This window comes from Protopterus annectens, chromosome 4.part1 (genome assembly GCF_019279795.1).
Source record: "Protopterus annectens isolate FY-2018-M chromosome 4.part1, PAN1.0, whole genome shotgun sequence".
Lineage (NCBI taxonomy): Eukaryota > Metazoa > Chordata > Ceratodontiformes > Protopteridae > Protopterus > Protopterus annectens.
In genome coordinates, this window is record NC_056734.1 from 749,156,788 (window position 1) to 749,170,338 (window position 13,551).

The window sequence follows — 13,551 nt, forward strand, 5'->3', positions numbered from 1 at the left end:
AGAAGTAGGAAGGAAGTTCCAAAAATAAGTCTCAAACTTCTAAAACCAAGGATACTCCAACAAATTTGAATGACTATTCAAGAAACCATGTGATCTCCTCCCACCCTGCCCCTCTTTCTCTTCCAGAAAGTCTGAATCTCCATTTTTCTCTTTGGTAACAGAATGTTTCAGACAAATAGGTTCTGAAAATTGTTCATCAAAGTTACAGATGGCAGTGGGAGGAAATTCCTCCTTTCCAGGGAGTCATGCCTCATCCTACCGATCAGTGTTTTGTTTCCACTTGTTCTTCATCACATGCTGTCCAAAGAAGTGATAGAACCAGTTCCTCCTTCCCAGGTGGGGAATGAGTTTTATTCAAGGATGTTCCTGATCCAAAAGAAAGAAAGAAAATGCTTGGAGACTAGGTCTGGGTCCTTCTTTCCTAAACTTGTTTGTCATAGCGCCCAAATTCAAAATATGTCACTTCACAACCTGTTGCATCTTCTTCCTCTGTCAAGCTTCTTGGTAACACTAGACTTAAAAGATGCTTATCATCACATTCATATTTCTCCAGACCTCAATTGTTTCATTAGGTTTAGTGTGTATGGATCACATTATCAGTTCTCTGTCTTATCCTTTGGACTATCCACTGCACTGAGATTGTTCACAAAGTTTCTAGCTCCAGTTATAACTCATTGCAGGCTACATGGTATCCACATTTTTCTGTATTTAGAAGACTTGCTTATCTTTGCAGAGTCTTTTTGAAAATGTGACAGATATCTGTCTCATGGATGAGAGGTATCTTGCACAAGCTGGGATTCCAAGAGAAAACTCAAATGTCTTTCTTGACTCATTCACACAAGATTGTGTTCCCAGGATGTCAACTAGACACATCAGTTCAAAGAGCGTTTCTTCCACAAGAAAAAATATATATCTTCATTTAGAGCTATTTCTATAGTTTTCCACTCAGACTTCAGTCACTGTGAAAGAATACCTCAGGATTTTGGGTCTTATGCCATCTATGATTATCATGATGCCCCTGGCAAGACTCCTCATACGAAAAATGCAGAGATATTTGAAATCTTTTTAATCCAATTACAATACCCTTTATCTTATCAGATCCCAGTACTGGGGTTTATCAGAAAAGATATCACTTGGTGGAGACAAGAGATAGCCTTAAACCAAGGTGTTCCTTTTCTCTCCCTGCTCCAAGCAGTCAGTCACCACAGATACTTCAGACATTATTTGGGGAGCAGTTTCAGAAGAGATAAGAGTGGGGTTGCGAGATACCAAGGACAGATGCAAGAACATAAATAGCAAGGAGATGCTTGGCCTGATCAAGTAACGCAATTCTCTGAACTATCTTTGTTCCTTGGGACCTCTTCTGGTGGTTACAGACAATACAACAGTGATTTGGTACATCGACAAGCAAGGACATTCCCCCTTTACAGACTAGCCATGTTAGCTTAGGGTAGAGCTCCACAGCAAAACTTCACTCTACAGGCATCCTAAAGTCTGTCAGAGCAAAACTGTGTGTCAGACAAACTGAGCAGGACCATGGCAGATGCTCACAAATGGAATTTAGAAGCTGCAAATTGGTCCTCTGCACATACTTTTACAAAACACTATAAGCTGTATTCCTTCTCTAGATCTACTTTGCTGGGACAATTCTACAGGGGCTCCTGGACCCTTCTCCTTCCACTTCACAAATATTGTTAGCTATGGTAATTTACCCATGTAGCTAAGGCTACTGTAGCAGTGATCAATATGAAGAAAATAGTACAGTTGTGTAAGCTGATCTTACATAACATTAGATGTTTGATCACTGCTGCAGAAGCCACTCCCTCCCTCTATCCCCTAGTTTTTGGTGTGTTTTTTATGCCAGGATGTGGGCATTTATTTTTTGTTATTCCCAGCTTGTCATTTCAGGGCTCAGCCTAACTCTTTCTCTTGGGAGGAAATCTCTGAAGGGCTCCATGCCCAAACTTGCCATTTAGTCTGCTCAGCTCATGCTGCTTGCCAGTTTGGGAGTGTAGAAGGTATCCTGAAGCTTTGAAATCTGACTGGCTGTTATATCCTTGGCAGGATATAACATATATAGCTAAGGTTACAGCAGTAGTGATCATTCAAACATTTTCTGTTATGGTAAGTTCAACTTACTCATCTGTACTATGTGTAATATTCTACACAGTATTTTGCATTCTAGTATTTCTTATAATCTTTGTTGCATAAAAAGATCTTCTAGCATTTCAGGTTAATTATTTCTTGACATGCTTTTTTATGGCATTTTTTTATGCTTGGATTTTAGTCCACATATAGGTGAAAGAAACAATTTAGGTCATGTTTTAGACATAAAGTAGCTTCCACAGAGTGTAACTCTGTAAAATACATTATGAGTAAAGTGAGAAATATGTAGGTACTTTTTAGCAAGCATAATCATGATTTTACTCCTAAATTGAAGCATAATTTAAGTAGTACCAGTCATGTTAGGTAAAACAGTTTTTGTCTGTTATACTTCTTTAGTTAGTCGTCAGTTTTTCCAGCATATATTTTAGTACATATTATTTCAAGTGCCATTGTATTGTCCTCATATAAATGCATTGTTAAAATTAACCTCTGTTTCTGTTGTGCAATTAAATGTGCAAAATTGGCAACGCGTTATAAAAAAGTAACCTGTTAAATTTATTTTATAGTTTTCTTATTAACACATACCAGCAAGTACATGCCCTGATATTTGGCATTGATGAAATTAACCAGAATCCTAAAATATTACCAAATACTACCCTGGGATTCCATATTTATGAATCCTGCTACTCTGAGGTCAGAGCTGTTGAGGGCACCCTATGGATGTTATCAGGAATGAATGAGATGATCCCAAACTACAGATGTCAGTCAAAGTCCCAACTTTCAGCAATGATTGGGGATGAAGCTTCAGCATCATCAGCCCCCATTGCAAGGATTTTAGGAATTTATATGTTTCCACAGGTAAGGGCTAAAAATATACAGACAGTGGAACATTGTTTATATAATAGTAGAGCTGTTATGGATTGGTGGTGACAGCTAAACACATAAGTCTTAATTGGAAATAAATTAACAATAAAGAAACATAAATGTGCCTAATATGCATCTTTCTCCTTTTTCTCCAATATTTCATACCTATATTTGCTTAATGTTGCATGAATAACACAGTTCACATAGTTTCTTGACTCTGAGTTATTTTTCTGTCATTCTATAGTTGTAAGTGCAATAGTTTAACAACATTTTGTACTTGACTCAATAAGCATTACTGGGACTAACTTAGATTTAGCATAGCATGGATTTTGTGACTCATAGGATCTGCTGTCATTTCCAATTAAAGAGAAATGGCAGTGACCAGATCCATAGGTCGAGGTTGTTGTTGTGTCTTTTGGCTTTTCCCGGTTAGGGGTCGCCACAGCGGAACTCCAGTCCGCTAATGATTGGCAGTAGATTTTTACATGCCGAGTTGCCAGCCCTGACGCACAACCTTCAATGAAGGTATGCCCATTCACGCATGTCTCCACACAGAAGACACTCTAGCTGAGAATCAAACAGGACAATGTCTTACTGTAAGGCGACGAGGTGCAGTGCGGAATGTTTCTTCTTTTCCCCCCTGGTGATAGCTGTACACAGATATTCAAGGAATGGTACAAAAGTAAATTTGGCAAAGGAAAGTTGAACTGAAAATGTCCTTTTGTTGGGAGCTGAGGTTCAACCTTATGCTACACTTCTTGGGTTTGTCACCCAGTTAGGATAATCTGTCTCACACCAAAACAACTGTCAGCCAGGGCAGAAAAAATATATAAACTTAAAACCACTGCACTGTCATTCAAGGAAATGTGATTTGCAGGGAAAATAAATAAAAAAAATTACTACATAACAATCTGAATGTCAGTTAAGCACTTTCTTCCATTTGCAAGGTCTACAGACTTCTGCAGAAGCAAAATAAGAATGGATCAGCCCAACTTTATTTAAACCTATGCACATAAAATGTCATGCTCCAAAAAACAAATTCTTAAATAAACATGACCTAAAAACTGTAAATCACTAAAAATATAACCCATACCAAAAATTTAATTTATATATTCAAAATGGGTTTCACATAATATAGAATAGCATGAATAATATAGGTCTAAATAACTGTGTAAGCTATTATAAAATTATTTAAGAATTCTTTAAAAGACCAACTGTTACAAATGTCATAGTCCAGACCTTAAGGACACTAGGCATACTAATATTGTCATTTAAACAAGGTGGATCTAGTGCATCCAGCCTCAGTTGCTATAACAATCCTTTAAACTCCAAAATAGTCTCCCGAGGTCCATCCCTGGGATTTGTCACAACATTCTCCAGTATTGCGAACTGGAACCTCTTATAGGAAATACAGTCTTTCTTATGCTTATAAAGGGCATTGTTAAAATTCATTTTACAGATGTCATAATTATACTCATAGATACACTTTTTAAAAGGTCTTTCAGTCTTCCCAGCATAAAATACACCACAAGGATCATGTATATCAATGTACACCACCCCACTAGTTAGACAATTAACTCTATCTGTCAAATGAATCTTAAAATGAATGTGCCCAATCAAAACTGTGTCTTGTTCCAAAATGTAAGGGCACTGATTGCAGCATTCACATTTCCTCATGCTCTTCACAGGTGCAGAATAGTGAGGGATGTGTTTCTCAAGGATGTTTTTCATATTCCCGGTCCTTTTGTGGACTGTTAGGTGTTTTTCACCAATCACATCGACTATACTTTGGCCCATATTGAAAATGACAACGGAAAAAATATCTGATAGTATATTGTGATAAACCAAGTTATAGTATCAAAACCAAATGAACTACAAAAAATCAAAGTCTGGAAGTGCCAAACACCAAGTTTTTAATGCAGAATAATGCAAAAATGATGCAAAGCTTTTGGGTAAGAACCCTTCTTAAGGGCAAGAATAAAATTCAGCCAAACAACTTACATTATAAAGATTTAAAATCATATTATGTAACACAGCCATCAATCATAGCACATTAACAATTAAACAATTAAAAATGCATTTTAAGATAATACAACTTTAAGTAAAATAAAATCATACATTATTTGTATTGCTTTTGTTTCTTCTTTAATATAGGTTAGTGAATATAATTGGATATTAAGATTGCAGGCTAATTTAGAACCCGGTATTAATTCTACAATAAGCATTAAACCTACATTTTGTAGTCCATATTGAAAATGTCCCAATATTTAAAAATATTTTTTAACTACAACATTTAATGGGTAATGTCTAAGGATTAGGCTTCTACTGAAGTGTGATGAAGGGAAGTAAATATTGTGGGAAGAAATATCCAGGAAATTGTTAGGGCAAGGCTTGTATAGGCCCTAGGATCAATAGCCTAGTACCAACCTATGAACCTATGAACCCACTGGTATTATGGTATTCAACTATGTATCTACCTAACTGAGAATAGGATTAAATCTAGTACATTCTAGAGTGGCAACTTCTTCTCTAATGTGATTAACTAACTGGATCAGATATCCTCTATCAACAAATATATTGACCAGTTTATTGCATTCATTGTTAAACATCGCATCATTAGTGATCATTCTAATGATCCTGACAAACTGTCCCTTGACCAAGGATTCTGGGACAATGGATGATCACTATGAAAGTGCAAATAGGCATTTGAAAAGATGGATTTCCTGTATATATTGGATTTAAAATTATCATTGTCCTTATGTCCTTATATATATTGTTACATCCAAATAATTGAATGAATCTTCAGAAACATTAAAAGTAAATTTCAGAAATGAAGTAGTGGAGTTCGTATATTCTGTAAACTCATTTAATTTATCCCTAGTGTCATTCCACAAAATTAAGATGTCAGCCAAATATCTGATGTATAACAACCAACTATTCACAAACACAAACTGGGAATTAAAGATCAAATTCTGTTCCCAGGCCCTCATGACCAAGTTGGCAAATAGAGGGGCAGAAACTGTACCCATGGCATCACCTTGTGGCTGCTTGCAATACTCACCCTCAGAATATATAAAATTACCATCCAGGTTGAGTTCCATAAAATTCAACAATATTAAAAAAATCATCAATTATAAGGGAATGACACTTCAATAAGGCCTCAGAAAACAGTTCCATACTTTCAGAAAATGGGATGCACTCAAACAAATCCACTACATCAATGCATACAAAAAGAGTTCCTTCTCTGAATAAATCATGAGTGAAACATCTCAGGAAATCCCATGTATCTCTTAAGATGTAAAGAAATGTATCCACAAATGTTATCAACCTTTGATCAGTATATACAGCCAGTGGGCATGTCTTTGAACATTTAGTCAAAGCTATAAGTTTCAGCAGAGGGTTTGACATGTCCTTGTGCACTTTGGGTATACCAAATATAGCTGGTATAGTAGGTCTGTCAAGGGAAAGAAATTTAAAAATGAATCAGTAATAATACCATTAAACAAAGTTTTTCCAAATGCAAATCTATTTTGCAATAAGCAACATTGATTTCATTCATCGACACTGTAACATATTTTTGAGCATCAAGCAAAAGTTTTAATATATTGTCTGAATAATCAAACAAGTTCATAAGAACCACACCACCACCCTTATCAGGTTTCATAATTCTAATAGTAGTGTCTTTGTTCAATGTGAACAGCAGGGCCTATTCTTCATGACTCAAATTATGTCCAGAGCAAAGACAGGACTTTTGTTCTAAAGTATATATATCATGTCTACACAAATTTTCAAACACATTAACGAGTGGGGCACTGAGGGGAATAAATGAACTTTTTCATGAAAACTTGAGTGTTCAAGTCCCTGTTGTTATTACTATAAAGATAGAAAGATTTAACTTCCTACTAAACATTTTAAGTTCCAATAAACAATCTGAAACATCAAACTTGGAAAAATGTACGAAGGTAAATCCCTTTTCAATAAATTGAAATGTAAATCTGTAATAACAATACTGGAGTAGTTAAATGTTTTGAAACCATGTCTAAAAAAACACATGCACTAGTTGAGACATCAGGGGGAAATACAGGTAAACATCTCTTGAAATGGCCCCACAGTCACACAACTGAAGGGTAAATTATGGAGGGGTAACTGTACTAAATCCATTTACTTTTTTTTCAACAATGCAATGTATCATTTCTTAATTAATGCCAACCTGCACAGTCACACCACTGCAGGGTAATTAGAAAGGGCTGATGGCATTAAATTCAGTGACTTCTTTTTGAGTATGCCATACATCAAGTCCATACCTCTCAACCAGATTTTCACAGAATGTCCAGATTTTTATCTCCTGTTTTAATCTGTTTCTCAGAAAAATTGTGTTTTCTTCTGTTTTTGGTCTGTTACTCAAAGAATTGTGCTCTTCTGACAAATCATTAAGGTTTGAAGTCACTAAATAATGACATCCATCTGGATTTCACATTTCATGCCCTTTAGAACATGCATGTTAATACAAAAACTGTTAGTCTATCATCTTTCTAAGTTTATGAGCAATATTTAAAAATTCTCCTTATTTTGGGGCCTTTGTTCACCCATTATTTTTGGCTTTGTCCAGAATTCTTGTAATTAGTGGTTGAGAGGTATGGATCTCAATGTGACCTTGCACAATCTCAGTAGAAACAGTAGCTATGCTATCACTTTCCTCACTGTACATAACCACATGGCTTCCTTTAGTGACATCAAACAGTCAGAAAATCTAACACACCCATCCCAGCAGATAAAAAGCTGTTATGGAGCAGTTCAATTAATGTTTTAATGTTTTACTGTTTGACCAAGAACAATCATATTATTAACAAAGAAGATAATTGATTGTCACCATTACCACTTTAATAGACACATGTCCCCTCTTCCTCACATCAAAGTTTTACAGACACCACATTCTGAATGAGTTTATTGATCAAATTCTCCACAGTCTACAGCATACAACACACAATAAAACATTATATGTGATGGCTGATAAAGTTTTGGCCTCCACATTTTGCTTTCTGCAGTATTCATTTCTGCTGTGTGCATCTCTTAACTTGTTAATAATGTGACTTCTTTTCTTTGTGTGTACGTTTGATCCTTATAGCTATCTATTAACCCTGCTTACAATGTACACTGCAGAGGTACTAAAAAAGACCTGTAGTACTGAAAAAACTTCACATTTTTGCAAAATGTTCCCTTCTAGCATCATGGTTTTTCCTGTTTAATTTCTCCAAGTCTTTTGGATTTCTAATACCATAATGGTAATAGACCCCATTCCTAAGTCAAAGTATGATTAAAGATCATAAACTTAGCATCGCGTGACTGCTGAGTCTTTTTTTTATAAAAATGGCAGTGTAGAATGTGATTTTTTTTTTTTTGTTGATGTTTTCCATCTAATACTTGAATAGGAGGTTATTTATTTATTTTTATTATTTATTTTATTTTATAACAAAGTGAGCATAAGAGATATAACTTAATATTTTCATAAGTGATCTGGAGGCAGTGTCCAGTTAAGAAAAAAGATTTGAAGTCAAAATGTTTCCTAGTAGAAACACAAGGAGTCAAGCTCAGGGCATCAAGTAAAAGCCTTTTCAGTAGATTTTCACTCACATTTCTGTGCTAGAAAACATTTTGAAGAGACTATTCCTATTTTATTGTGTGAAGAACTGAAAGAAATGATTGTAGACAGATGTTTAATTCTACATTATTTTTTATCTGATCTTGTTCTACACAGATAAGCTATGGAGCAGTCATTCCTTTCTTGAGTGATAAGAAAGAATTCCCTTCATTCTCGCGAACTGTGTCAAATTTCAACTTCTATATAATCGGAATTACCCATGTGGCAATGCACTTTGGCTGGACCTGGGTTGGAATTATATCATCCGATGATGACATTGGTCAGATGGGGAGCAAAGAATTAAAAAGGGTCATGACTATGGCAGGTGCATGTATAAGTTTTTTAGAGACTTTTCCAAAAAACAACCCAAACAAAGTTGTGGAAATTATTGAGATAATGAAAAGATCATCAGCTAAAGTGGTTGTAGTGTATGTCAGTAAAGGGACATTAGTTCCAATTATGCAACAAATAGCAGCGCACAATATCACAGAGAAGGTCTGGATAATAGAGCATGCATGTACTGTATCTGGGGAGATTGTCAGCAGAGATATGATGGAAACAATGAATGGTTCAATTGGAATTGCACTTCACACAAGACGTATCTCAGGATTTCTAGAATACCTTTATGGTCTTCATCCTAATGCACATCCTGATGACATCTTTATTGAATCATTTTGGGAAAAAGCTTTTGGCTGCACATGGATAAACAACAGATCCCTGCTACTTATGGAAATACTGGGACAAAATGGAAGTCAATCAATATGCTCAGGTGCTGAAAAGCTTGAAAAGCTACCCGCAACATTGTTTGATATCTATTCTTCCATACTTTCCAGCCGAGCTTATGATGCTGCATATACTGTTGCTAATGCATTGCATGACATGTCTTCATGTCAGTTGCAGAGGGGTCCTTTTAGGAATGCAACCTGCACAGACATTTCTGCCTTTCAGCCATGGCAGGTACTTCTAACACATTTACTTCTGACACATTTTGTTATTAATTCTCTTTTATTCTGATAAACAGCTAAGTGTTTTTTTTGTTTCCTTTTTTATTTATTTATTTATTTAGTGCATGTATTCCAGGATTAGTTTAATGCACATGTGTTTCCCAGGAACATATGTTGTCATTTTTTTCTCATAAAGAATGATGACTGAAGGCAAGTTAGACACCTGTTTTACCATGTGTACTTGCCTCTTTTTTAAATCTTATGATGTAATGTACAAAATTATTTTTCATTTGTTTATTTATTTATTATTGGATAACTGGATATGTTGGCTAACATAATGACCCTTTTTAGCCATGAACTGGCACAAACAAAAATGCATATTACATGCAAATACAAAGTGGCTTACTACAATGTATGAAATTAAAGCAGACATTGATTTGTTGTAAAAAGCAAGAGGATGAATATAGTAAATTACACATAAAAACAATCAATAATTATATGTACATAGCAGCAATAAGTAGAAAGTAATTGCACAGGGTAGAAAAGACTGGCAATACAAAATGGATTAGCCTGCCAGGATTTAATTTCTAAATATATACACAATGACATGATATTCTTATAACAAAAGTGTAAGAGAAAGTCAAACATAATATCAGTGGTTACATATGAAGATACAAATTGGTCAATGAAAGCAAACTGAATCTCACAACTGAAAATACTATACACGTAAAAATCTAAAAAGCAAGAAAGAGGTTAGACTACAAAAATGTTGGGGATTAAGTTGGTGAGTAGAGTTTGTATATTTTACATTATAATTGAAAGGTTTGCATTCAGCCTGAAGATGTTTATAGAGATCTCACTTGAAACCCAGAAGAGATGTCTGACTTTACTTCTGATAGAAATTAATTTCAAAAAGCTGGACCCAATCTGGAAAAGCTTTAAAAGGGGAACTCTTTAGGGTAATACAGTCTTCATGGGATGCAGTCACATTAGGAATTTCTTAAAGAGTATACTGGGTTCCTTATAGGCAGTTTTCTTCTTATTTGAATTTTTGATGTTTCATTACGACTTAAATTGTAACCTTGAATACTTTTATTTTATCTAATTAAATTTGCCCAAGGCTCCATAATCAATGTGAATAAAAGAGGTGATAAGAGACAAACTTATTTGGTTCTTTTTGTGATGGGTATATTTTGGGAAATGTTCAAGCCAATTTTAATATAGGCTTGACTACCATAATATAATTGGGTGATAAGATTAATGAAATTATTAGAGAAATTTAATTCCCCCAATAGAATGAATAAATATTCCCAATTTATTGAATCAAATGCACAATTTATGTCCAGGCTAACTAGGGTTAAGTTATTATTTAAATTTTTTACTGATTTAATTAATGTAATTATTTTTTAAATGTTATCATATGTGGTTCTATTTATTATAAATCCTGTTTGATCTTTATCAACTAAATTAGGTAGAAAATATTTGAGCCTATTTGCATATATGGACATGAATATCTTATAATCTGTATTTAGTAAGGAAATAGGTCTATATGAAGAACATTTAGTAAGGTCTTTATCAGGTTTTAAAATAGGGGATATAAAAGTATACTTCCAGGATGGGGGAATTATATTATTACTTTGAACTAAATTAAAGAAGGCATGTAACAATATTAAAGCTTTAGTAGGTAAAATTTTATATATTTCTGAGATAATACCATCATTACCAGGTGCTTTATTTTGCTTAAGCTTAGTTATTTGGTCCTAAATATCTTTAAAAGATATCTGTCTATCGATTGTATTTACTTGTTCTTCAGTTAACTTTTTCTTAATATTTTTATTAATAAATGATTGAATATGTTCTCTGGAATTTATTGCTTTGATTGGTTGATTTATTTTTAGAAAGAATTCTCTAAATGCATTTAATATGTCATGTAAACCAGAAACCATTCTCTTTTTTGGGAGGAATATATTTCATTAATGTGATTAAGTTTATTTAATCTTTTTGTTTTATTATCTAAAATATTCAAAGATCTAGAATTAGAAGAGAAGTTTATAAATTAAAATTTTTTTAAACTAATCATAACTTTATGGTGCAATATTTCTAAATATTCATTATTCAAAAAGTTTATTTCTACCATTCTATCCTTTTTATTTGAGTCACGTGAAACTTCAAGTTTCAAACTATCTAATTTAGATTGTATTTCTTAAAGATCTTTGTCCATGAATTCCTTTTCTTTTTATGCCAATCAAGAGTTCTTCCATATATACAGGCTTTTAAGGCATCCCAAATGTATATTTCAGATGTACCAGTTATACTATTCAATTCAATTAAATTATGTACTTCCGTAGATATACAATTTTTAAAGTCTTTAAGCTTTGTAATGTAAGCTGGAATCCTCTTTATCTGAACATTAAAGTTTGAGTAAACAAATAGATCAGAAATTATGGAATTATGATCTGAAAGAGGACATATCACTTTTGAATTAGGTGAAGAACCTGTTAGATTATTAGAAACTAAGATTCTATCTAGCCTTGAATAGGATTTATGTCAATGTGAATATAATGTGTAAAACAATGAATTAGTGTCTACATGGTTATTAATATCTTTCAACAAGAAAGTGTCAGAGAATTATTTTAATAATCTAGCTGCTGCTGTATTTTTTCTCTTGCCATTAGTACTAGAATTTTTGCTATCAAAAATACAATTAAAGTCACCAGCCAGAATTATGTTGCCTTTAGAGAATTGTACAATGTGATCTATATGTTGTTTAACTGTATTTAACCCAATGCCAGGAATCCAATACACATTAATTAGAGTAAAAATGTTGTTATTAAACTCTATAATAACCGAAGATAACATTCCCTTATTATCTTTGAATGTATCAATTATTTTAGGTATAGGTAATGCATTTTCCATAGGATAGCCACTCCTCTCTTTTTTGAGAGTGTTCAGAACTAATCAGTATTTTATAAGATTTAGTGTCTAATCTGGAGATGTCATCAGTTAATAAATGAGTTTCTTGTAGGAATACTGAGAATTATGTAACTTAAGGTATTTAATTAAAGATCTTCTCTTATTTGGATTATTTAAACCATTAATATTGATTGACATACATTTCAGAGAGGTCATAAGATATTATATTTGTTTAATAAAACTTGTTGACTTTTCTTCTCTGTTTTCCATTTTTTTTTGAGCTAACATTATATGATCTTGAGGAATACTCTTAATAGTCATACATGAATTAAATGATAAAACCTTCATATAAAGCAAATTTAAATTAAGTTCAGTTGAATAAAGTATAGTGAACATCTGAGATGATATTAACAAAAAGTTATTACAAAGATTTATATCAAAGTATTCACCCAAATCCCTCCTGCAGTTACAAACTCCTAATTTGAGTGACATCTGTCACTCAAATTGACCACCCTATCTAGTAGCAGTAATCAATCACTTCCAGATAAATAAATGTTACTATTTATTAGAAAATATGGCTTGTACAATAATTCTTGAGCAATTATACAATGATATAAACTTCTCTTTTAACTTGATTGGTTTTAGAGGTGTTAGATTTAAAAAAAAATACAGCACTTCAAGTATAATAATAAAATGTTTATATAAGAGTGGAAACATTTAAATAAAATCAACTAAGCAACTCTAACAAAATGGATCAATTGTAACTATCATATAAAACATATAGACACTTTATTAACTGTGTTAAAGTGAACTTCTGTATTTAAAAATCGAAATATGATAGATAGTGTATTTCATTTTATATGACATTCTTAATGGATCAGTTTTGGTTGTACAATACATAGTATATTCCTAGCTAGGAGTCATCAATCTTTAGTTTTGAAAACAAAAAAATCAAATTATATTCTCATAGATTGTAATATATGAAACCTTAGAACCAATTATATTTTTGTATGTATAATGAAAAAATAGTAACTTGTTCTCTTATTAATAAACAACTATATTAAATAAATATAAAATGAAATATGA

The 13,551-nt window shown here is 33.2% G+C and overlaps 1 protein-coding gene across 1 annotated transcript in view; it reads left to right on the top strand.

Moving 5' to 3' along the window:
- Positions 1-13,551, top strand: part of LOC122801293 (vomeronasal type-2 receptor 1-like) — a 257,734-nt gene that overhangs the window by 131,497 nt on the left and 112,686 nt on the right. The window contains exons 2-3 of the mRNA XM_044070840.1: positions 2,673-2,964; positions 8,726-9,565. Of these exons, the coding sequence (XP_043926775.1) occupies positions 2,673-2,964; positions 8,726-9,565 (1,132 nt within the window). The remainder of the gene's footprint in view (positions 1-2,672; positions 2,965-8,725; positions 9,566-13,551) is intronic.